Genomic DNA, 27,455 nt, shown 5'->3' with positions numbered 1-27,455 from the left:
TCAGATGAAATAATTGCTTTTGCTAAGCTGAAGGCAGAAGGATACAAACTGCTGTGTTGAGAATCTGTATTTCACAGATAAGATCAGTAAACACATGCATTCCGCTCTGGTCTCAAAATGAGTTTAGCTCCAGGCCCATACAGAATCTGTGCCCACACGACTCCACAGAGATCTTGGCAGATTATTGGCTGGATCTATAAGTTATTCGATAATAATGAATACACACGTGTGGATAACTTTTGTGGGGCTTAAATTCTAAAAAAATCCAGGTGCTGTAAGAAAAAAAATAAAATAATTAAGTATCATTAAAAGGTTAGAAATTCTTTAAAAATAAACACCGTATGCAGTTTTGCATTATTTTAGCAATGTTTCTTAATAATAACAACAATAATAGTAATTGATTGGTTAGTTTCAAATATTAATCATTAATAATTTAAAATATTTAAAACTATTCATTGTAATTAATTATTTTTGAATTTTTTATATAAGTACTTTTTAATTACAGTTAACACTATTCAATATTTTAGAGTAATTAATAAATTATTTATTATGATTTTTTAACCCTTCTAAACTATTCGTTTGGGATGTACACTCAGGATGTTGGGGTCTCTAGAGACTATAGACAATAAAATGTGATTTTGTAACAAAAATATATATATATATATTCAAAACAAATGTAATATCACTCACTTTATTTATGTTTTTACTCTACATTTGTGCAGTGTTGGGGGGATTAAAGCTATTTAAAAAAAATAAAAAATAAAATAAAAATATATTTTTTTCATAGACATCAATGGGAGACTATAAAATGTGCTTTTTGTTGCATAATTTGTCAAAATAAATTCAGTTACCATGCAGAAAACACAAAACATGAAGGGGCGATACCACAACACATTCCTGATGGAGTAAACGCTGCACAGATGTAGAGTAAAAACATTAATAAATTGAGTGATATTACATTTGTAAAAAAAAAGAAGAAAAAAAAAAGAAATTACATTATGATGTTACCAAAGCACATTTTATGGGAGATTTCGGGATCATCCTGAGTGTGATTTTTTTTTTATTACATTTTTTTTATGCTTACATAAAACCAGATATCATTCCAATCTTTTTTTGGTTTGTTTGTTTGTTTGTAGAACTAGCAAGTCTCATGCCATTTAGTTAAAGGGAACATTATTATAATTTTTTTTCAGCAAACGTCATTTGGGGTCAAAAAGACCCCGAATAGAAAATAAAAATGGTGTATGACACCAACATAAAAAAAAAAAAATCTACATGTATTTTTTTATCTAGATTTAAAATGTCTCCTTTGTCACATGGAGAGACGGACGGACGGACGGACGGACGGACGGACGGACAGATAGATAGATAGATAGATAGATAGATAGATAGATAGATAGATAGATAGATAGATAGATAGATAGATAGATAGATAGACAGATAGACAGATAGATAGATAGATAGATAGATAGATAGATAGATAGATAGATAGATAGATAGACAGATAGACAGATAGACAGATAGAAAGAAAGAATTGTTGTGGCTCTTAGCATATTGAAACTGATATAAATGGATGAAATATTCCTTTGGATCTACTGTGAACAGGTGCTCATGGCAGCTACTCTCTACAACAGTGTCACAGGACAGCAGATCAAATGTGTAGTAGATGGGATGAGCGCCAATGTTCCTTTTTTTTTTTCTTTTTTTTTTGCGGCATTATCCATTAAAATGTCAAAAAGGAAAAACAGTCCATAATACCCTTTTTTCACAACCAAAATGCCAGGCATTTAAAACAAAACACTTTCAAACAGAGAGTGTTTAAATATAAAAAGATAACTCAAAATTCATCCCATTATATATAAAAATAAATAAATAAATTGGATTAGAGGCCAGAACGCCAAGCAAAGAGCACTTTAGAATAATGGTCTGTCTTTAAAAGGTAACTATGCAGGAAGTAGTGCAGGACAAATGAGTATTACTACATTAACAGCTACTACAGTACTATTAACTAATATGGAAACAAGATTAAATAAACAGTGTGTCAAATTTAGGACTGAGATAGTTACTTATTAGGTAATCAATAATTACTGAATTATTCATTTATTATCACAAAATTAACGTGTCTGAGATGTGAGCAATTGTCTTATTTTTACTCTCAGCGTGGTCATAAAATGCCTCACTAATTACTCAAGTGTTATATTTACTCCTTAAGAAAGATGTTTTTCACTTTAAAATAATGGCTCACATCACTAGTAATTCCTGCAGAGTGACTATAGGCAACACTTAGTGATTAGTGATGCATTTTATGGCTATAGTCAGAGTAAAAAAAGATGACTGATTACATCTCAGACACACAGTAATGTTGTGATGGTAATTAATTGGTTATAGTTATTTGATAATTATTAATGAGGCTAATCTCATTCAATAATTATTGATTACCTAATAAGGATCTACCTTATTCCTAGATTTGATATTAATTACTGATTAGCTAGCTTGTTTCCATATTAGTTAGTAGCTGAAGTGTTAATGTAGTACTACTCATTTGTCCTGCATTACTTCCTGCAGTTACCTATACCTATTAATGACGGACCATTATTCTAAAGTGTTACCGAACACAGTTCAAGATTGTTCTGTGACCTGAATTTTGAATGGTTATTTATGTTGATATATCTGTTAAATGTCTGTTTTATTACAATATAAGACGACTCATAACATTTTTGCAAAAATGGAACAGATATACATATATACTAGCAGGTTACAGAAATCAGAGGTTATACAATCTGACTCCACTGTAGCATGACGTCCACGTACTTGGACAGTTAGTTTTTGGTGTATAAATTAATTTATTTGTATTCAATATATTTCACTGTGGATTCTTTGGTAAATTAGTCACAATTTCGGCGCAGGCTTTGCAACAGACTTTTACGATATGGACTCGACAGTAATACCACAACATGTAAATAACTGTGTTAATTCTAATGCCTGATCTGTGACCAGTCATTTCTGATATGTAATGATTCATGTAACGTCAGATGTTTTTTTGTCTTTGTCTCAGTAAAACAAACCAGTGACTAAACGGTCAACTTCACATTGTTTCTCTAGGATGAAAATCATATGTTATTTAAACTGATTAAATGATATGTAGAAAGCGATGAAAGAACGCTCCCTTTACAATCGCTGGAGCTGTCAATCATACAGCGCAAGTTTATCAGTGACTGAGTTCTGGACTCTCGCCAAAACTTTGGTTATAATCAACGAATCTCTTATTTACATTGTGTTTGCACTGTTAGTTATGATGAAAGCATTCGTGAGTGTGCAGAAATCGTGTTGCAATGATGAGATCACTGCATTCATGCGCTCAACAGACATGTCTGTCATCGGCTACATGTTCAACACTGCAACCTTTCATACCACGATCTCAATATAATGCTATAGTTAAAAAAACAATACTATAATCAACCATTTTCTTAATTAGTTAACCTTAACAGGTGTAATAGTAAAAATGTGCTAAAAGTTTTCGAGAGGGTTCCACATGTAATACTTAGCTATTTAATATGCAAAGATGTCAGCCAATCACAGCAGTGGGCGTTTACACTGAAGTCTCACAGCAGACACGCCCCTTCAAACAGAGCGTTCAAATCAGAGGCTAAAATCAAGGTAGGAAAAATGCTTTTTATTTCTAAATTATGACATTTTCTGATGTAAAAATCATACTAAAATGATAAGTGCACCCCAGGAAACATTATAAAACAATAAAACAATGCAGTTTATGACCCCTTTAATATATTATAAACATTAACATAATGATTTTGATCTGTCAACTTGTAACCCTGCTAATCATCTTCCCCAGCCCACCTACACATGTAATTCCTTTAGCACTCGGGTCTCTCTCACCACGAACAGAATATGTGAAGCAAGACGTACACATGAGGTGCTATGCGTGTCCCTCTCCCCTCCAGGACCCCCTGCTGTGCTACATCTGACAGGTGAAACTGCCCTCCAGATACCTGGAGCGCCTGTCTGAGCTCAAGTCCTTCAAGTGTGTAGGACGAGCTTTAATTAAACATGTGGGGTTTTCAATTGCTCCCAGATAAAAGGCAGACTCACTCCTTGGCCAGCGGTGTCTCCAGCCCAGTCATTCATATGTAATGTGAGTGTTTGTCAGGAGAGGCACAGAGCATCTGCGCTATTGAATAAGCAGATTGAGACCAACAGGCAGGATGTGTTGCACTGAGCCCTGCATAATGAGAATTTTGTTAATTATGAATATGATCAAGGATCGTGTATGACTATAAATAAGCAGAATTCATTGACGGTAACCACAGCCTGTATTACATTGTTGTACATGCTGATCTCTCTCTCTCTCTCTCTCTCTCTCTCTCTCTCTCTCTCTCTCTCTCTCTCTCTCTCTCTCTATTTGTCTATCTATCTATCTATCTATCTATGTATGTCTGTCTATCGCAATATAAATGTGTATCTAATACCGTAGATATCTTAAAAGACACATTGTATTCCATTTTATATTTTGATAAATAATTGTATCACCACCTATAATGTGACTAAAGTTTCATGGTTTAAGTATATTGTATTATAATGCATTATTAGAAATGTTACAGTACTTAAAATGGGTTGTTTAGCAAGTACATTATAGGGTACAATATGACAAAAGGCCCACCGTACAGAAAACTAAATATGGTTCAAAACTATATATAACTTTTTTATTAAGTATTAATGGAACACCTTAATTTGTGTGAAAATAAATGGTTAAAAGCTGTCTTGATGAATTTTTTTTATTTTTTTTTTAAACACAGCTATTTACTGTAATCAGGGAAAGAGGCAGGGTATTTAATAATAAATAAAAAAATTGTTGTCATTTTTAAAACCTCTTTTTACCATATGTGACCCTGGATCACAAAACCAGTCACAAGTCACATGGGTATATTTGTGGCAATAGCCAACAATACATTGTGTGGGTCAGAATTATCGATTTTTCTTTTATGCCAAAAATCATTAGGATATTAAGTAGAGATGATGTTCCATGAAGATATTTTGTAAATTTCCTACCGTAAATATATAAAACATTTATTTTTGTGAGTGAATGCAGCACAACCGCCAACATAAATGGACTACTTTAAAGGAACACGCCAACTTTTTGGGACTATAGCTTATTCACCGTATCCTGCAGAGTTAGATAAGTCCATACATACCTTTTTTATCTCCGTGCGTGCTGTAACTCTGTCTGACACACCCACCGCTAGCCTAGCTTAGCACAAAGACTGGAGGTAAACGGCTCCAGCTAGCATACTGCCTAGAGCCCTGCACGGGGCAAAACATCCAGCCCTAACCGAGACCTGGCCCGTGGTGTTCAAGCCCTAATCCGGCCCTAGCCCGAAACCATCTGCAATTTTTCACCCCGACCCAAGACCAATATCACTTTAAGCTCTCTCCGACGCACGCTCTCTGATGTGCGCTGTCTCTGCTAGACGCACACACATACACACACGCTACTAGGTACAATTTTATTATAGGCCTCAAACATAACTATGGCGTTATTTTTATGTCAAAAGTTATGAGCGTGTAAGACATGCTCACGAGCACATTATGTTATTTCACACGCGCAAAAATGAACCTTCAGCTGGCATGATAAAAGTACTCGCGCACAAATTCAACAACCGAGAGGTGTACAGGTAGCTGCGAGCGAGCGCCTGGCATACTCTCATAGGTTAACTCTGCTTGTATAGTGGAATCCTGCTCGCGCGCAGCGGGCTTCTGCTCGCGGAGTGCTGTTTTGCTCGCGCAGTGGATTTCTGCTCGCTCAGCTGATTTCTGCTCGCTCGAGTCTACATGACTTTTGACAATTTTGGGGCGGAGACCAAGGAGGGCACTGACCCTCTTATGATTGGTCACTTTCATCATGGAAAATCTTGGGAAATCCTAACCCCGCCCACCTTCTGACGCAGCGCGCGTCACTCAGCTCGCTCTGCTACTCCAGCTATCTCTGTGTATATTTTAGACAACGAAATATGTGATAAAACACCATACTAACTATTTTCGTTTTCATTTAAAGAAATCTTAAACATGATAGCCACACAAATGTGGTTCAGGCAACGCGTATTGATTATAATCACTGCACAAAACGTTTGCCTATTTATAAAAAAAACTAAATATAAAACACAAACCTGCCTCTTTTCGTTTTAAATATAATATAAAACCATTAAACATTTTAATATGGTCCAGGCAATATGTGCATTTGTACCAAACAACAGATTTTGCAGTAAACAACATTACAGTTTTGAAATTTTTTACATACAATTATTACAATTTAAAATGACAAAACTCAACCCAGTCTCTTTTTGTTAAATTTCAGTTTTTATCAATATTAGCCATTATAAAAGTATAAGTAAAAGGTATAAGAAGCTATACAAATAAAGCTATACATATAAGCTATTTATCTTTACCGTTGTATGGTTAGATTAGAGCGCTGACTTTGTATGTTTGACTGAATTGTTTGCTTTATTTGTATAGCTTCTTATACCTTTTATAAGAAGCTATACAAATAAAGCAAACAATTCAGTCAAACATACAAAGTCAGCGCTTTTAAAAAAAATATTATGGCTATTATTGATAAAAACTGAAATTTAACAAAAAGAGACTGGGTTGAGTTTTGTCATTTTAAATTGTAATAATTGTATGTAAAAAATTGTTGTTTACTGCAAAATCTGTTGTTTGGTACAAAAGCACATATTGCCTGGACCATATTAAAATGTTTAATGGTTTTATATTATATTTAAAACGAAAAGAGGCAGGTTTGTGTTTTATATTTAGTTTTTTTTATAAATAGGCAAACGTTATGTGAAGTGATTATAATCAATACGTGTTGCCTGAACCACATTTGTGTGGCTATCATGTTTAAGATTTCTTTAAATGAAAACGAAAATAGTTAGTATGGTGTTTTATCACATATTTCGTTGTCTAAAATATACACAGAGATAGCTGGAGTAGCAGAGCGAGCTGAGTGACGCGCGCTGCGTCAGAAGGTGGGCGGGGTTAGGATTTCCCAAGATTTTCCATGATGAAATTGACCAATCATAAGAGGGTCAGTGCCCTCCTTGGTCTCCGCCCCCAAATTGTCAAAAGTCATGTAGACTCGAGCGAGCAGAAATCAGCTGAGCGAGCAGAAATCCACTGCGCGAGCAAAACAGCATTCCGCGAGCAGAAGCCCGCTGCGCGCGAGCAGGATTCCACTATACAAGCAGAGTTAACCTATGAGAGTATGCCAGGCGCTCGCTTGCAGCTACCTGTACACCTCTCGGTTGTTGAATTTGTGCGCGTGTACTTTTATCATGCCAGCTGAAGGTTCATTTTTGCGCGTGTGAAATAACATAATGTGCTCGTGAGCATGTCTTACACGCTCATAACTTTTGACATAAAAATAACGCCATACATAACTACCACCACCGACAATTATGCCCACAAATATTAATACAGACTGCCCATTACAGAAGCATAAGCATGCAGTATATTATATAGCCAAATGTGATACCTTTTTTTGAAGTCAAGTAACTTTACTGAAGAACAACGTTTCAAAGAACTCTTCGCCAACTGGCTAACGTTAAATAATAAATCTGTTTAACTGAGTAGACTCATTCACTGTTTATTTGCGAGTGAAAAAGAATATCATCCACTGTTGAAGGCTTCAGGCTCATTGTTTGTTGCGGTAATCAAATCAAAACTCTTTCAAAATGCAGCTTTTCCTGAAGTATTGGGAACTTTTAGTAACTCCCCACGCTCCAACTTCTCCCCGATGCTCTGCATGGTCAACTGTCACTTAATGCATTGCACACGCGTAGCGTTACTCGCGTAATCGCATATTGCGTTGCATATTTATAATATTATCAATATAACAATATTTCATACAGTAGCCTGCGCTCTGCATGTATATTATGGGCCCGATGAAAGGAGAAAAGCTAAATGAGCCCGAGTCCGACCAAGCCCGATCTGTAAAAAAAAAGAAGAAAAAAATGACCCGACTGCTCCCAATAAATGACAAAATAACGCCAAAATTTTCCTATTTACATGTTGGGATTTGTATAGTCACAGTGTGTACAAATAACATGGTCACATGAGACACAGACATCTAACCGTATAGACCTTATGTAGCCCCGCCCCTTTTCAGCGCTGCGCTCGTTGTCTTTTGACTTCCGGTCTGTATTTTCACAGTGATATTGCGTATTTATTAATGAACGGCTCGTTTTAAAATCTTCCCGGTCTACTGACATTTGTTAAGACATCTGCTTTACATTACAATCCTCATGATAACTTTCGTTAACTTTACATTAAGTAAATCCACTTCAAAAGCTAATTACTCCTGGACAGCAATGCCATAGGAATATACAGAACGACCGCAAAAACGGAAGTTCAAAGACAATATTCTGAAGATGGCGGCGCCCTCGTTTCTCTGGCGCATAAGGTCTATACATACTGGGTACTTGGGCGGAGTGATTTGCTCGCAGCACTTGAGAAGCCCCATGGTGAGGAGCAGAGTTCGCTCAGAGTTGGAGTAAATCACTCCGCAGAAGTAGCAGTGCTTCGCCTTCTGAGAATAATTCCCAGTATGTAAATGGTTAGAAGAAGGTTGTGTCTCATGTGACCTTGTTATTCGTACACGCTGTGACTATAGAAATCACAACATGTAAATAGGAAAATGTTTGCGTTATTTTGTCACTTATTGGGAGCAGTATGCTAGCTGGAGCCGTTTACCTCCAGTCTTTGTGCTAAGCTAGGCTAGCGGTGGGTGTGTCAGACAGAGTTACAGCACACACGGAGATGAAAAAGGTATGTATGGACTTATCTAACTCTGGGGTATACGGTGAATAAGCTAAAGTCTCAAAAAGTCGGCGTGTTCCTTTAAAGGTGATTTTCTCAATGTTTTGATATTTTTGCACCCTCAGATTCCAGATTTTCAAATAGTTGTATCTTGGCCAAATATTATCCTATCCTAACTAACAATACATCAATGGAAAGCTTATTTATTCAGCTTTCAGGTGATGCATAGATCTGAAATTTTTTTTTTATTACCCATGTGACTGGTTTTGTGGTCCAGGGTCACATATGTGTTATTCTGCTTTTATAGATGTATCTTGTTGGAGCAACAATGCAAGCTTGATAGACACTAAACGCAAAGAAAATGCATATCTGTTTTCTTTTTTCAATAACAATAACATTGACAGTCTTTGCCTTTTACTGGCTGAAGAAAGCAGGATATCCTTCAATGTGCTCCAGGATGTTTGGGTTAAAACTCTCCTGTTCAGTTGCATCTACGTAGCAAGAACAATGATCTGCATCAAGTATTTAAAGCCACTCACAGCAGCACCTTATCAGGGTCATCACAAAAGAAAACAAACACATGATTGTTGAGTGCTCAGCAGGGAGACATTGACAGTCCCCGGTGATTGATGAGACTTTAGCGGTGCCGGTCACAGGTCAGCGAGGAAAGCACAGGCCAGTCTCATACAATATGAACTAACCCCGCCTATTATTCCTCATCCAGCCAATGACTGTCCACAGCACGCCAGTGCCAACCAGGCAAAAGTCCAAAGCAAACATACTGCACGAACCGTTTCTACTGTAAACATGACCTGTATGTTTCTTATAACAACACTGACCACCGACACAACAGGGTGATCGTGAAGAGGAAGTTACCCCATCAGCACTTTCAGTTCGTAAAACAAATCACGGGTCGTGGCTCATTGCAAGAAAGCACCTCTCAGGACACTGATCCAGCTTCCGTGACAAGAATCTTAACCAGAGGGAAATTGCTAAAGTAGTCTTGGATGAGTGCCGTTGACACTTAAGGGATATATTATATACTGTATTGCAGGAAGCAGGCAGCAACCTGAGTTAGAAATGAATTACAAGACAAACATGATTATCTTTGAATTCTGCAGGAGCTCACATTGTACCTTTAAGTGATAAATAATAAAAATTCGGAGAGATGGGTGGGGCAATACCATAATACTATATATTAGTTTTTATAAAATATTAATGGAACAGCTTAATGTGTCAAACGAAATGTAAAAAAAAATTTCATTAAATTATTACAATTTGTAACATAAACAGCTATTTAATCAGGCAAAGAGCTAGTGTATTTTTTCATTTTTGGAATTTCAAAACCTATTTTAACAGTTTGTAATATTATGCTTTTAGTACATTACAAATATCTTGGAGTGACAATGAATGCAGCTTATGCAACCTCCGTAGAAAGTGTTAACATAAAATGCATTTAGTATTCTGATTTACTGTATATCTGTTTTTTACATTAACAATAACACCAACAGTCTTTGCTGTTTTAAATGATATAGATAAAGTATTCATGAGAGATTTGAATTGATTGAAGTATTCATGAGATATTAGAGTCAAAATACTTGATTTTGGAATCTCTTCTGAACTGAAACACAGAGTTCTGGCATGAAACTCTAGATGGTGCAGGCTAATAGGTCCTTATACTCACCTTTTCATAATCACATCGTTATCTATAGGGTGCAGCTGATTGGTTACTGCCATATCAGTAGCCAATGAGCTCGCTGCTCAACCTTCAAATACTATAGCATTTGCCTAGCAGTGCAGCGCGCTTCAGAAGCCATCCACCTTCCCCAGCACAGCACCACCTGTATAGATCTGCTATGGGTAATTCACGTACGCCACAGCAGAGCAAGTTACCCACCAATTCACCAAAATGTATAACAGTTACGAATTGCCATGTGAGTGTGTTGGAGAAAATAAGCTGGCAAAGTTACATCTTAGTCTTTTGTCAAAGCCTGAAATATCATAAAAACCCTTGTTCCTGTTTTACTTCAATCAGTTTCAATCCCGAATTTATCTTTTCAACATCACATATCTTTAAATCTTAAAACTTTGAACAAAATTTAAAGATGCAGTTTAAAGATTTAAAGCTTTCATCTCATGAGATTTCTGTGTTGGAATCAAAGATAATCTGCAGAAACAAATTCTGGCGAAGACAGATAAGTTTCCTTTGAACTCTAAAAGAGCAGACAACACAATGATAATACTTAAATCATATCATTTTTATTTCCCCCGTAACAAGACACACAGCAATTCTACACAGCAATGTCTTGTTTGAAAATAGTGTGTCTGTGGCCCGTGTGATAAATGTTACCAGAGAGCAAGAAAGGAGTAATGGACAGTCCCTTTCAACAATGGTAATGTGTAGACCATTAAGATTGAATCTAGAGTGTTTATAGGTTTGCTGTCAATATAGCATGACAGTTATAGCAACGCAACATGGAGGTGATTGCTATATATATAAACTGCCATTCAAAATGTTGGGGTCAGTAAGATTTGTGGGTAACACTTTATTTTACAGTGTCTTGTTACATGTATTACATGTACTTACTTTAGTAATAACAGTAAGTTGGTAAATTGTGTAATTAGTAAACAGTAAATTATGCATAATTACATGCAGCTAACCCTAACCCTAATTATATCGAAATAACGTGTTGTTGTTAATTAATATTACTCCGTAATTAGACAGTTACACTGTAACAACAAAAAGTGTAACCAATTTTTTTCTTTAATACTTTTTATTTTTTTATTATTAATAATTGTGTTCAGCAAGGATGCATTAAATTGATCAAAAGTGACAGTAAATACATTAATAATATTTTGAACTTTATTCATTAACCCTTAAATGCATGAATGTTTCGCCAATCATTATTACATATGTCTTTAGCAACCCGTATAGATCTAACAGGGATGGATCTCCACTTGTCGCAATAATACAAAACTCTCCTGATAGCCGCCTGGAACACACCAAGCCGACGCCGACGAACTAGCGCTGATGAAAGCCGAATGTGTTGTCGCCTCGCGTCGGGGTAAAAAGCTGCACTTGAACACACCGAGAGAACTACAGCCGACTGTCAGCTAGAATGCGTGTTCTGCGCCTGCGTGTAAATGAGACAGCTGTCTATTTCTGCAGATATATTCGTCTATATTCGTCATTCAAAAAGGGAAACCGGCGCTGCCGGCTGCAGTTACACAAACCGTAAACAAAGCAGTGCGTGCTTACCGTTTTGAATATCAATCCTGCTAAACACTGTCTTTATTCCACTCCTCTCGTGTTAATATTGAAATATTCGCCAAGGAACACTCAGATAAGATGACATATCATTAGAACAGCCTTCTATCTACCGTTTTGACTTTGCCCGCTATTTTGCTATTATTCTCGTGCACTGACTCGGTCACTGAGCTGAACAGCCAATCAGAGTTCCCTCTTTCACCGACGGCCCGACGCCGATTCAACATGTCGAATCGGCCGTTACAAAGCCGACGAGGACCAATTTCAGCCGACGGTGCGGAACCAGTGTTGCCAACTTAGCGCCTTTGTCGCTATATTTAGCGAGTATTCAGACCCCTCTAGCGACACATTTTCAAAAAAGCGACTAGCGACAAATCTAACGACTTTTACTGGTATTTTTGGAGACTTTTAGAGACTTTTTGACGTGAAACCGCACATTGTTCTTACTCTTCTCAACGAGCAGCGGGTGCTGCCGTTTGACCCATCCCTGTGGCAAAGCACTCACAAGCGGCACAGTTCTCGCGCACCAGCCTCTTCCAGCTGCATTTTTGGACGAACCTCAGTAACCTCCAAATGTTGCCAGCACAGTCCTGCGAGCGCGAGGTTTAATTGCTTTCTCCTTGCCGTCACGCACCTCTTCGTCTACCCTGTTCAGTGAATGGTTGAGAGAGGAGCAGCAGCACGGCAGCCAACAGACGTGAATGAGCAGTGTTGTTTCCACGGACTTATCACTTATCTTTTGTTTTATATTTAAAGAATTTAGTTTGACCATTTTTTCCCTTTATTTTCTTGTGCTTATCACTTAATACTCACTATCACAGTGCATTAGTTCACCCAGTTCCCGAACTCTCTCAATTCAGATAATTTTACACATATAAAAAATAGTCATTCAATAGCTACTCGTTCTATTGTCTGACAAAAAATATAGTAAATGAGAACAGCTTTATTGGACATTCGGCTATATTATATTACATTATATTATATTATATTATATTATATTATATTATATTATATTAAAATACAGTATGTGAGCATGATTTTAATAAGAAAAAACATTAGGCAGGCAGAACGCAAGTATGCCGCGATGACGTCATGAATATGCTAATTGACGTATTACGTCATCTAGCGACATTTAGCGACTTTTAGGGGAGGCGTTAGCTACTTTCCTTTGAAAATAGTTGGCAACACTGTGCGGAACACACTGAGAAGATTTAGTCGGCCGACGCACGGAAACTGCCCGACGGCCGACCGTCGGCTTGGTGTGTTCCAGGCTTACTTTTAAGAGTAAGGCCATTGCACACTGAGTCCGAAATTTTCGTATGCGTTTTTTCGTGTTCGTCAGCCTTAAAATTCGTCACGCACAGAAACCTTGCACACTGAGTCCGATGCGTATTTATTAAACCTTTGCGGGAAAAAACGCAAAAAATACAAAATGGATTCGTCAAGCAGTGAGGATGATTTTGTTGCCCTCTTTCTTCTTAAAAAGAGAAAAAGAAAGAGGAAATATTGGGTCCATCCAATCCAGAGATTGCGCCGAGAGGAAGGAGAGTTTCACCTCCTTATCAAGGAGTTGCGAAATTATCCCGAGCGATTCAAAATTTACCTCAGAATGTCAGTGGAACAGTTTGATGCTTTGCTAGCGATACTGGAGCCACATATTAAAAAGACCACCACCAATTTCCGTGAACCAATCGATCCTGAACAGAGACTGGCAGTTTGTCTAAGGTATGGACGGACACACACACACACACACACACACACACACACACACACACACACACACACACACATACGTTTTTGTTTTTCATACAGTACTTTGTGCTGCGAGACGAAGTGTACCAACTTGTCAGACGCCATTCTGGATTTTGTCGTTCGCTTGTACGGTGGCTCTGAATTGTCAAAAAACCTCTCAAAATACTGGCTGTGGATGCGAAAAACGCAGAAAATCGAACCCGATCCGAATTTTTTTATTACGGACGAAAGTTTCGTAGACAGTGTGCAAGCGTGATTGACATAAAGTGAGGTCGAATTTTTTTTTTTACGTGCAAAAATTTCGGATGCGAATTTCGGACTCAAGGCCATTGCACACTGAGTCCGAAATTTTCGTATGCGTTTTTTCGTGTTCGTCAGCCTAAAAATTCGGCACGCACAGAAACCTTGCACACTGAGTCCGATGCGTATTTATTAAACCTTTGCGGAAAAAAACGCAAAAAAACTAAATGGATTCGTCAAGCAGTGAGGATGATTTTGACTTCTTAAAAAGAGAAAAAGAAAGAGGAAATATTGGGTCCATCCAATCCTGAGATTGCACCGAGAGGAAGGAGAGTTTCACCTCCTTATCAAGGAGTTGCGAAATTATCAGGATCATTTTCAACATCTTCAAAATCAAAATGTTGATCTCTGACAGCTTCTTCACCAGATCCACCATCAAGTGACAGTGACACTAATATTTGATTACGTTCAGTATTTGCTCTGCAGTAAATCGCTGAGCTGACGATTTGTTTTAGCTTTTTTTTTTCTGCCTGTGGTAACTATGAGTGAAACGTTACTTCATCATTGTGTGTCAGACATTGCCACCTTGTGGAATAAATTTGAATTGCACTTGTTCAGTCATCAAAGATTGAATTATTGTTGTGCTGAAAAAAATATACTTGCACTGTAACACACCTCATGTCGTTACCTTTCCCTTGACAATTAATAATAATAATAATTATAATGGGAAAACAGGCATTCTTTTATATATTGTTTTCTTGTTATATTGTGTATAATGAATTGATTGAGGAATAATGATGTCTAACTTAAAAAAAATTATGAGGATGAGGGGTAGTGATTGATGTCCTGGGTCACTAAAGACCAGAGGTATGCATTTAAGGGTTAAAGAATCCTGGGGAAAAAGCATCACTGTTTCCACAAAACACAACACAAGTGTTTTAAATTTTGTGAAAAGTCTGGAGTAAATATAATTAAAATAGAAAAAAAAGCACAAAAATATTTCAAAATATGACCGTTTTACTGTATTTTTGATCAAATAAATCCAGCCTAAATGCAATAAAAAAGCGTAAGATATATATATATATATATACTGTATATATATATAAATAAACATTAAACAATATTGCCGGCCTCAAACTGTACCTAGAAATTTGCTAATTGAACTAAAACACTGCAAACATGCAAAACAAAGTAACATTAGAGATATAGTGTAATATGCTCTAGTAAAAATGAACAGACTTTTTTTTCAGCATTTAAAGACAAAAACAAAAATTAAGTGGGACGTCTGTTTTAGTGGTCCTCTCCCAAAAGCCAGAATGTCCTCACCCAGCCCTTTCCCTGAAATGGAAGAGAACAGGGAGGTGAAAGCAGTTCCGAAGCTTTGAAAACTTATTGTCAAGAATAGACTATTGAGATCTATTTATAGGTCCTTGCCAGCTATGGCTCGTTACCGAATAAATATTTCCACTCTTTCTGAAATTGTGTTGCTGTGTATACATAACTTTTCAGATATCAATGTTTACATCCTTGATTGTAGTTATGATGTCATTTTATTACATTATGGCTTTTTAACAATGGATTTGTCACTGTTAGCGCAAGCAATTTTGAAGCACCAATCCTAAAATAAATAAGTGTGAAAAGAACCAGTTGAGCAAATAGGATTGTTGTGACGTGGCAAGACAGGCGAAATGAAACTGAGATGGTGTTTTCTGAGGTGAATGTCAAAAGTGACAGCAGTACCTTTATGTGAATATCACCTCGCAATTCACAGCGGAAAGTCCTGAAAGTGTCAAGGAGAGACTTGGTGGAACTGCTCACATGGATCTTCAGTGCTGGAGAGGGAAAAGTATAACGTTATGATACCTCTCTACACTATTATGTGTGTTAGAAATATGCTAAGGTCCAGGCAGTGGCAAGATCATGCAATGTCAATCACATATAGGTTTCATTTGAAATTCTTTTCTGACATTTTACTAATCTACTGTCGGCACATCCTTCATGAGTGATCTTACGTAATCCATATGTCTCCATCCTGGAGGCCGTGTTCACAGTGTCTCCAAATAAACAATAGCGTGGCATTTTCAGACCCACAACCCCTGCGACACAAGGCCCTGCAACAAGCAAAATGTTTTTTTTTATGATTCTGCATTTTTCCTCAACCTCTAGTAGTTTTAACAAACACATTTCAAATAAAAGTTTCTTCAATTTCTCTATCACAGTAGTAGTGTTTGCGTGCTTAAATCACCTCTTTAATGATGGTGTTATGTAATATAATGTACAATGATGTCATTTATTTGAATCTTTCTTATATGTGTTGGCATGTTGGAATCTCGGCATAGATGCCAGAGCGGCTGACAGCGTAAACACTCCTCTGATGCGTAAATTGACCAATCAGAATGAATATACAAATGCGTCATTGGTTTTCTATTGAAAACACATCTGAAAAAGGCAAGAGAGAGAATAAATGAAATGTACTGTATAAACCTTTTGAATAAATAACAAGTCATAATCAAATATTTAATGAGAGGTAGTCTCTCAAACCTGTAGATAACAATGCACAACATTTGTTTCCTACACTATACTGAGACTGTGAAATATTGTAACTTTTTCTATAATATATTTTAGATTGTAATTTATTCCTGTAATGGAAAGCTGAATCATTACTCCAATCTTCAGTGTCACATGATCCTTTAGAAATCATTCTAATATGATGATTTGCTGCTGATGAAGCATTTCTCATTATTATTAAAAACAGTTAAAATTATTTTTTTTAGGAAACCATGATTTTATTTTAATTAATAGAAAGTTCAAAATAATTGCTACTTATATACTGATTGATTGATTGATTGATTGATTGATTGTAACAATGTAAAAGTCTTTACTGCCACTTTTGATCAGTTTAATGCTTCTCAGTTGAATACAATTTATTTATTTCATAAAAAAAAAAAATCCTTCTACCCCCAAACTTTTGAATAATAGTACACATTTTTTTTATTTTTAGGGTGGGAAATCAAGTGGAAATATGAGAGGCTTACTGAACACTCGAAGTTGAGTGGCAACTTTTGAGTAGCTATTTTTTTACCATGTACCAAGCTGTGGTGGAGCATGAGGGAATTTTTTTAATGTGGCTCTTGCAGACAAAAGAAATTTACAAAACTAGCTCTTGAACTACTGCTAATGTTGAGCACCACTGATACTTGTTCATATTTTAGAGCACAAAAAAAAACGTGTTCATGAAGGTTTACTCTTTTGTTATATACAGTAACATAAATTACAACCCAGTACCAAAGAACACTCATATCCTGAGTAAATTTCTTTTTCCTGATTGATCAGGGTCATTGCAGGCGAGTGAATATACAAGAATAGCCCATGCAGCCAAAGAGCTGTCACCATCCAGTTATTACCTGAATGGACTCCAATGCGGACCCTCAGCTGCTGCTCTGGTACGTGTGGACTGTGGAAGCTCCTCATGCCCTGCACTATAGCCAACGACATTCTGGCTATTTCTTTTGCATGTTCGTCTCCATTTCTTATAGGCAGGCCCGACACTACCATGTAGGCATCGCCAATGGTTTCCACCTGGATACAGCAAAGGAAACATAAAGCAACCAATAACCTACAATGAAACGGTGAGGCATTCATATTACGTACCTTATAAACATTGTGGTTGTCAATGATATTGTCGAAATATGTGTACAGATCATTCAGCACGTTCACAACCTACAGGAAAGGAAACAAGTACGGCCGGTTTAAAGTCAGCTTATGGATACAAAGATCAAAGTTTCTGTAAGGTGACAATAGTTTTCTGTTGTGGTTCAGCTGTGGGCTTTAGTATGGTCCACATATAGCCTCATGTGAATGTATTATTTCCACTTTAAGACTCAGACGAGCTAGCGAGCCAACAGCTATGCTAACAGAAGCCTGATATTCGTGACAGAGTGGAGTTTTCGGCACTTGAGCCATGTGATCTAGTAATGTCAGGAGCTCTCATAGGACATATGAGACCCATTCCAGAGCTTACTATGTGGGTATTTGATCTTACAACACAGACCCCAACACAAACACTCACAGACACACACACACACATTGTTTAACGAGTCCAGGGTTTTTCAAAGTCTTAGACAACTCAAGCTCCTCAAGCCAGCCCAAATGGCTCTGGACATATGTTTTTTTTCAAAATAGGATCGAAATAAGTTCAAATGACCTCACACAGGACCTAAATTTTTTAAAAACCTCTGTGAATTTGTTTTCAGAATGCAGCCAAACCTGCTCAGAAAGCACTGGGTAGAAACTTTCTGAGATGCTGTTTGAGTCTTGGTGTCTTTCATCACCTGCATTGGCGTGAGGGATGCTGACATGGCTGTGAAGCCTTCAATGTCACTGAAATAGATGGTGACGCAGTCGTAGGTCTCTGCTCTCACTGTTTTTCCCGCTAAGAGCTGAGCAGCCACAGATCTAAAAATATGAGGGAAAAAAGACAGGCACTTTTCAAAGGCAGGTTTCAAGTGGAGGCCTTGGTGATGTTGATTACTGGTCTGGTCACGTAGGCTTGTTGTTAGGCCAGGTGCAAGCAAGTTTTTAGTAACACTACTGAAGTGTTGAGGACGAATTCACTGAACAGTTGTGCCACTTTTGTGCGCAGTATGTCAATACAAAAGCATGCATCTTTATTCACTAAGCATCCAGTTTAACCAGGTGTTAAACCTAAAAATGACATTTTTGTCATTATTAACTCCCTCATATCATTCCAAATTTTTCATTCATCTTCAAAACCCAAATGGTAAACAGAAACTCAATCTCAAACCTTACTGGATCTTATGCATCAAGAAATTATCGTTGTGCTTTCGTTTACTATAATTGATGTACTCTATGTAGGTGCGTTGATCAATGTTTATATGTGAATAAAAGTCTAATTAAATTAAAAGTATATCAAAAAAGAGACTGTGTATCTTCAGAAGACTTGGATTAAATATGGATTATTTGATGGATTGATTTTATGAATCCATATTTCATATGGATTACATTTACTGTACAAGTTTTGGGTGAATGGACTGTCAATGGAGAGACCGAAATCTCTCAGATTTTATTAAAAATAATTTCAATTGTGTTTTGAAAAAGAACAAGTCTTATGGATATGGATCAACATGAGGGTGAGTAATTGACAGATTTTTTTTTTTTCAACTATCCCCTTAAATGTGCTGAAACAGCACAGAACCATAGTTATGTGTCCTTTTTTTTCCAGAGCGAACATGACTTCGCTGTATGTAAATGAGATGTTAATAAAGATTTTGCCTTAATATGAGGTAGTATACATAATTTAGTATACATTAAAAAAATATGTTTGAGTAAATTTTTATTGATCATTGCAGCAATAATTCATCAAATGAAAGACAAGTGCATTATAACCCAAGCAGATCCAGTTTCGCAGATATATTGCAAATTGCATTCAGTACTAAATATTTTCTAAATATTTTCAGTGTTAAAGGGATAGTTCACCCAAAAATGAAAATTCCGTCATCATTTACTCACCTTCAAGTTGTTCCAAACCTGTATGAATTACTTTCTTCTGCTGAACACACACACACAAATTATTTTTGAAGAATGTTGGTTACCAAACAATTGATGGACCACATTGACTTCAATAGTATTTTTTCCAACTGTTTGATTACCCATATTCTTCAAAATATCTTCTTTTGCGTTCAGCAGAAGAAACAAATTCATTCAGGTGTGAAACAACTTGAGGGTGAGTAAATGATGATACAATAAAACATTTCCTTTAAGGAAAATGTTAGGGTAAAAACACAACAAACCGGCATCAAAAAACTAGCGGCAATGAAAGCCGACTGTGGTGATGTCTCTTTTCACAAAAATCTGCGCTTGAACACAACACAAAGACTAAAGCCAACTGCCAACTAGCGCATTCTTTCTGTGCCTGTGTGAGAGGAAATAACTCTTCATACCAGCAGGTGGCAGTAGTCTGTATTCATTATTTAAAGGGTCCTATTATGCTTTTTCACTTTTTCTACTTTAGTTAGTGTGTAATGTTGCTTTTTGAGCATAACTCCAAAGGGATATATTTTATTTAACAGAATCAACTTTTCAAGAACCACAACGAACGGCTCGTGTGGACTAAAGCGCACTTTTTCCGGATCTTATGAAGTCATAATGTTCCTCATTTAAATAATACCGCCCACGGAATAGGCAAAAAATAGTTGGAGAGGCCTGGATAAGTGACGCTAGAGAAGATGAAAAGAGTTGTCGCTGTTTTTTACACACTGGTAAAAGTTTGTCCTAAGGCTGACGAACTTAGTGTGGTTACTATGCATTTTCAACACTCTTCTTGAACAATATAACCTCAACATTTGTCTGTGCACTCCACATTTTACTTACAAAAGAGAGTACACTGTAGGCTATAAGCTCAAATGCTTCTTCTGAAAGACGTAGCCGCTCCCATTTTGTTGGGACAATCTGTTGTTTATGGATCACAATTTGTAAGTTATGGATCAGAACTTGTAAGTATGTCTTATTATTTGTAGTTCTGTTTCTATTAACAGTTCCAGTTATTAGTTTTATGTTGTTAGCTATGATGTAAACAGAGGGCAAAGCTTTGCCTCCGCTAGCCTGCTAACTAACATTACAGTATTGATGTAGTGTTTACTTTAGCTTTTGTAAGCTCTTGCTTTTGTAAGACTGTTCAACGCCCTGTTGTATTACAAATTTATGAAATGTTTAATTTAGGTTGCAACAGTAAAAGTTGAGTACATTGAAGTTAGCAGTTTAAGGTTAGGTTAGGATAATAGTAACAACAGTTTCTGCCAGTCCTGTTTTTCTCATTGACGTTAGCATTTTAAGGTTAGGTTAGGATAATAGTAACAACAGTTTCTGCCAGTCCTGTTTTTCTCTATTTTAAGTCACCTTTTGTCTTTAATGGATCAAGCCCGTAGCCCCAGACGCACCTTTTGTCTTTAATGGCTCGAGCCCCAGCCCTAGACGATGAATCATTAGGTTGATTGGATTAGCTGTAGGGGAGACTTTCACTTTTTGTCTTTAATGGCTCTGGAATTGGTTTTTGGAACCGGAGTTCCTGGCCAGTATCAGCATTTGAATAAGTTACGCTGATTCAATTGGACTGGTAGTGCTCTCAGAGTAGGGTGTGTTCATACTTAATTTACATGCTTTGTTCAGAGACTCCACCTCTATGTAATCCCTCCCCTCTTTGAGAAGTATAATTACACTGAATACTGTATTAGATTCAGATTTTGTTGGACGAACCGCAGCCGCGCTCAAATAAAGAAACTTTTCTGTTTGAACGTGATCCCAACGTCTCCTGGTCTCTGCTTCGATAAAAGAAAACTTTCCAACAGCCCCTTAGGACAATTATCCATGATTTTGTGATTGATTACTGTTTGTTAGTGATGGGAAGTCCGGTTCTTTTCCGCGAACCGGTTCTTTCGGACAGTTCGTTTCAATGAACCGGTAAAAAAAAAAAAAAAAACAGTTCACCAGTTCTTTTATCTATTCGCGTAATGACGTCAATTCTATCATCCCAACGGATAAAAAATACATTCAAATAAAGGCATTTGTTATCATAACTTCAGTTAAATATTTGCACGTAACTTAAGCCCTTGCTCCTAGCACTTTAGATTTGACACATTTTGCCGTTATTGACTTAATTGCCCGGACGAAACAGCATCTGTAAGAATTGATAGATATAAATAGAAGGGCTTCAGATCACTTCAATAGGACCAGCGGGCAGCATACTAGAGGCACGCAGCTCGCAAGTGGTTTTCTCTAGAATACCTTGTTCTCCTGATATTTCAGTGCTATATTTTAGTCAAGGTAAGGCCATCTTCGATTCTCTTGTTCTTTTGTAAATTTTAATTTCACATAATCCTGTATTTCAGTTAGACGCATTGGCACTTTAGAGAAATAGCCGCGAACGAAACACATGTAAATGTTTATAGCAATCTAATTTGCACGTAACTTAAGCCCTTGCTCCTAGCACTTTAGATTTGACACATTTTGCCGTTATTGACTTAATTGCCCGAACGAAACAGCTGTACTCACTCAAGCGGTGAGAGCATTATCTGTATATCTGTGTAATTTGCACGCTGTCGCGGAAGCGTCAGCGGAAGCGTTCAGGCTCCTCGTGTGAAGACCGACTCGGGTAAAGACCAGCGACTCTACCTGCGCGACTCCACCGAGCAAGGACACCAGAAAGGCACTTACGTATCTCCTCTTCCCTTTTTCTTCCCTCTACTTATCTTATTGTTCACCTTAATCAACATGTGCTTTCAATACATTCCTGTTATCTCTCGGCAACGTCCTTTCATCACGCGCAATAGACAGCGCAATATTTCCAATCTGCGTCCCATCCTCACATCCTCACATACTCCTCTCTCTCTTTCCGTGGGTCTATGGAATTGTCAGTCAGCAGTCAATAAAGCTGACTTCATTCCAGCCTTTGCATCTCATTCTACTCTTAGTATCTTGGGGCTGACTGAGACCTGGATTCGTCCAGAAGACTCAGCAACCCCTGCTGCTCTCTCTAGCAATTTCTCCTTCTCCCACTCCCCTCGCCAGTCTGGGAGAGGTGGGGGTACAGGGCTTCTCGTTTCTAACAATTGCAAACACTCCACGCTCTCTTCTCTATGCAACAACAACTCATTTGAATATCATGCTATTACACTTACAACTCCCATCAAAATCCATATTGTAGTCATTTATCGCCCCCCAGGTCAGCTGGGTAACTTTGTTGATGAGCTGGATGTGCTGCTGTCCACTTTCCCTGAGGACGGCACCCCACTACTAGTCTTCGGTGACTTCAACATTCATCTCGAAAAGCCACATGCAACAGACTTCACCTCTCTCCTAGCCTCTTTCGATCTCAAACGACTCATCACCACAGGTACTCACAAATCAGGCAACCAACTGGACCTGGTTTACACACGCAACTGCACCACAGAAAACATCCTGGTGACACCTCTCCACGTTTCAGATCATTTCCTCATTACTTTCAGTCTACAACTCTCTACCCCTGCACCACCACCCCCACCACCAGTCACTTTCAGACGAAACCTGCGCCCACTTTCCCCCTCCCATCTTTCCTCTGCCGTATCATCCTCTCTTCCCCCACCCTCACAATTCTCATCTCTGGATGTGAATACCGCAACGGACACCTTATGCTCCACTCTAATCTCTTCTCTAGACATTATCTGCCCTCTCTCCTCCAGGCCAGCACGCGCTACTCCCTCTAACCCCTGGTTATCTGAGGTTCTTCGGCAACACCGGACCGAACTCAGGGCAGCGGAGAGGAAATGGCACAAATCAAAAGACGCATCTGACCTGAGTATGTATCAATCTCTCCTCTCCTCCTTTTCTGTTGATGTTCATGCTGCAAAATCTTCATACTTCCACAACAAGATCAACAGCTCCTCCAACACACGATTACTCTTCAAGACATTCAACTCTCTCCTCTGTCCACCTCCACCACCACCCGCCTCCTCCTTAACTGCTGACGATTTTGCGCACTTCTTCACCAACAAAACAACAGCTATCAGCAGTCAGTTCTCAGCTCCACACACACAGGAACCCAGACCGACCCCTTCCACAGCCAATACCCCTCTGTCCTCCTTTTCTTCGCTAACCGAGGAAGAAGTATCTACACTTCTCCTCTCCAGTCACCCTACCACTTGCCCGCTTGACCCCATCCCCTCACACCTTCTACAAGCCATCTCTCCCACACTTCTACCATCACTCACACACATCATTAACTCATCCCTCCATACTGGCACCTTCCCTACAGCATTCAAGCAGGCTCGGGTTACTCCACTGCTCAAAAAACCCACGCTAAACACATCATTTGTAGAGAATTACAGACCTATCTCTCTCCTACCATTCATTGCGAAGACACTTGAAAGAGCTGTCTTCAACCAACTAACATCCTTCTTGTCTCTAAACAACCAGCTGGATGTCAACCAATCTGGCTTCAAGAAAGGACATTCAACTGAGACTGCATTACTGTCAGTCACAGAAGCCCTACGGATCGCAAAAGCTGCTTCCAAATCTTCAGTCCTCATTCTCCTGGATCTGTCTGCTGCCTTCGACACGGTGAATCATCAGATCCTTATGTCCACCCTCTCATCACTGGGCATCACAGGAACTTCACTCCACTGGTTTGAGTCCTATCTCACAGGTAGGTCCTTCAAGGTCGCATGGAGAGGTGAGGTATCCAGAGCACATCAGCTGACCACAGGTGTTCCCCAGGGTTCAGTTCTTGGTCCCCTCCTCTTCTCCATCTACACCACATCACTGGGACACATCATACAGGCACACGGTTTTTCCTACCACTGCTATGCTGATGACACGCAGCTCTTCCTCTCCTTTCAACCAGATGATCCCACAGTAGCTGCACGGGTCTCAAGCTGTCTGGCGGACATCTCCACATGGATGAAGGAACATCACCTGCAGCTCAACCTGGCAAAGACTGAGCTTCTCGTCCTCCCTGCCAATCCGTCTCTACAGCACGACTTCACCATCCAGCTAGAGTCATCATTAATCACCCCATCAAGATCGGTCAGAAATCTTGGAGTAACGTTTGATGACCAGCTGACCTTCACAGATCACATTTCAAAGACAGCTCGATCATGCAGGTTTGCACTGCACAACATCAGGAAAATCAGGCCTTTCCTAACTGACCATGCAACACAACTTATCGTCCAGGCCCTGGTCATCTCTAGGCTTGACTACTGCAATGCTCTTCTGGCTGGACTTCCAGCATGTGCAACCAAACCCCTACAGATGATCCAGAATGCTGCAGCTCGTCTTGTCTTCAACGAGCCCAAGAGGGCCCACGTCACTCCTCTGTTCATCTCTCTGCACTGGCTACCTCTCGCTGCTCGCATCAAGTTCAAGGCACTGACGCTTGCTTACAGAACTATCACAGGCTCAGCTCCCTCCTACTTTCACTCACTCCTACGAGTCTACATCCCTACCAGACACCTACGATCGGTCAACGAGCGACGTCTCGTGGTTCCATCACAGAAAGCCACAAAATCACTTTCCAGAATATTCTCATTCACAGTTCCATGCTGGTGGAACGCTCTCCCCACCCTCATCCGGAATGCAGAATCCCTGACAACATTCAAAAGACAGCTGAAAACCAATCTCTTCCGTGAGCACTTAACCTTATAGAAAAAATAAATAAATAAATAAATAAATAAATAAATAAATTTCCTTTCCCTTTGAAACATCACTTATCAGGCTTATGCTACTCTGAATAATACCTGAACTTCGTATTTTGAGCACTTCTTGCGTTGTTGTTGCTTTTGCCTCTTTATGATGACTCGCTGAATTTTGTCCTAATTTGTAAGTCGCTTTGGACAAAGGCGTCTGCTAAATGACTAAATGTAAATGTAAATGTAAATGTAAATAATAGTAATCATCATCATAATCATCTTGGATAAGTTTCTTACATTTACGTTTTGCAAATGAACCCTACAGGCGATGAGCAAGTACGCGGATGTTTCACATGTCTTAAAGATATTAAGTGAATAAACTGGTCTTCATCAATTTTATTTTATTTGTTATTAAAAAAAAACACGTACATTTCACCCCTCATTTAAGTCCTCGGTTCACCCGTGCTCATGTATCAGCACAGCATGCAGTTGCCCGAAAGAAAGTTTGGTTCAGAGACGGTGCTATCACGCATGCGCAGCATCTCCAGCTCATCGGTTCTCCGTATCGACCGTGTCCGAAAGAAACAGTTCTCGGTTCTGTACTGGTGATTCGAGAACCGCTGTACCTGTACGCTCGGTAGTGCGTGCATGCTCAGTATCAGCTGCTTGTGCTCATCACTTCTCTCAGCACAACATGTCTCAGATCAGTGAACTGTTGTAGTTGAGTATATACTCCGGGATATTGTTTATTTTGAGTCGGAGGGACTGTGTCAGGCATGTCCAAAAGTGAGTAACTTTAGTAACTTGTGGATCAGCGCTGACGCAAGACACAAACTGTTTTGAACGATTCTGTTCGATTTAGTGTACTGGTTCAACCGGTTCACTAAAAAGAACCGGTTCAAAAGAATGATTCGTTCACGAACCGGACATCACTACTGTTTGCATTACCATATAGTTTTCCGACAAATATGATTAAAAAGTGGATAAAATCATATCTATAAGAAAATACAAAAAAAACATACCACTCTGAAAAGTTCTGTGAAATCCGTGCTTCCAAAGTCAATGCTTCAAATCCGTGCTGAACAGATTTCAAGCATTGAAATCTGTTCAGCACAATCCTGTTGTTCGTTAACATTGTCAGGGTCTGAATCGGGCTCAAATTGGTTTGAAATTGACTCCATCGTTAATATTTTCATCTCAGTAGAGCTTGTGTTTATGAAGGGGCAGGACATTTCCTGAACACACGTTAAGCACTGCCATTCACAACACACTGGGCCAGCTAACCAATCACATCACATTTCATATTTTGGAAGGATGGGCTTCATCAAAAACGACGCGTTCAACCTGACTGGGGAGAGAGGAGCTGTAATAATGTAAAAAATAATGTGTTTTTTTTAACAATCAAGCATGAAAACATTATTCTAGTACATCCCCAAAACAAAATCAAGACTTTGTAAAAGGGCATAATAGGACCCCTTTAAATAGGTAAACTAGAGTTCTGTGTATGCCCTCTTGGCTTTGTCATTTGCATGCTTCTCACTTCCATTTTTCATCTTGTGCACTGGTTGACTAACCGAACAGACAATCAGAGTTATTCAATTTGCTCAATCCATGGAAAGCTGCCAATAGGGGTTCAAGAGTGTCAACAGTGTAGAACATACCACAAAAAAATAGGACAACAGAAGCTCAACGACAGCCTGTCATTGGACAATGGCCAACCACCAGCTTGGTGCTTCATGGCCTACATGCATATATTCTTTTACAAATTAGGTAAAACATCAGTTGGCGCAATGGTAACCTCATGATTTCTATGCCTCCATACCTAACCACAGCATTGTAAATCAAGGAAGTGTAAAAAGGAAAAGGATTTATATGCAACTTTTTGGTTATAATCTGGAGCATTACCGTGGCAGCATCTGCGTGAGCAGCCCCTCTGCCCGCTTCTTCTCTTCCTGAAGTTCAGCGGTACGCTCAGTAACTATCTCCTCAAGATTACATGCATACTGCTCCATACGGGACAGCAGGTTATCCAGAATGTTCTCAGACCCCCTGTGAACACACACAAACGATTAGCATTTAATATTATTACTATTATAGCTTTAGTACTATCACATTAAAGAAGCAGTAGCAATTCTTTATTGTGCCTTCAAGGGCCATTCTGTTGCAAAATAATGATCAACATACAGTAGACA

The 27,455-nt window shown here is 38.5% G+C and overlaps 1 protein-coding gene across 1 annotated transcript; it reads right to left on the bottom strand.

The window, feature by feature from the left end:
* Positions 1-15,190: 15,190 nt before the first annotated feature.
* On the bottom strand, positions 15,191-27,299 carry LOC309495249 (atrial natriuretic peptide receptor 1-like). The gene is made up of 7 exons (XM_082164923.1): positions 27,169-27,299; positions 18,418-18,541; positions 17,738-17,806; positions 17,491-17,665; positions 16,099-16,197; positions 15,827-15,918; positions 15,191-15,424 (listed from the first exon to the last, which is right to left on the bottom strand). The coding sequence occupies exons 1-7, from the start codon at positions 27,273-27,275 to the stop codon at positions 15,377-15,379; spliced, it is 714 nt and encodes a 237-aa protein (XP_082021049.1). The 5' UTR covers positions 27,276-27,299; the 3' UTR covers positions 15,191-15,376.
* Between the last annotated feature and the right edge of the window lie 156 nt (positions 27,300-27,455).

The sequence above is a fragment of the Leuciscus leuciscus genome (assembly GCF_965113295.1).
Source record: "Leuciscus leuciscus genome assembly, chromosome: 3".
NCBI lineage: Eukaryota > Metazoa > Chordata > Actinopteri > Cypriniformes > Leuciscidae > Leuciscus > Leuciscus leuciscus.
This window is presented reverse-complemented; position numbering and strand designations above follow the sequence as displayed.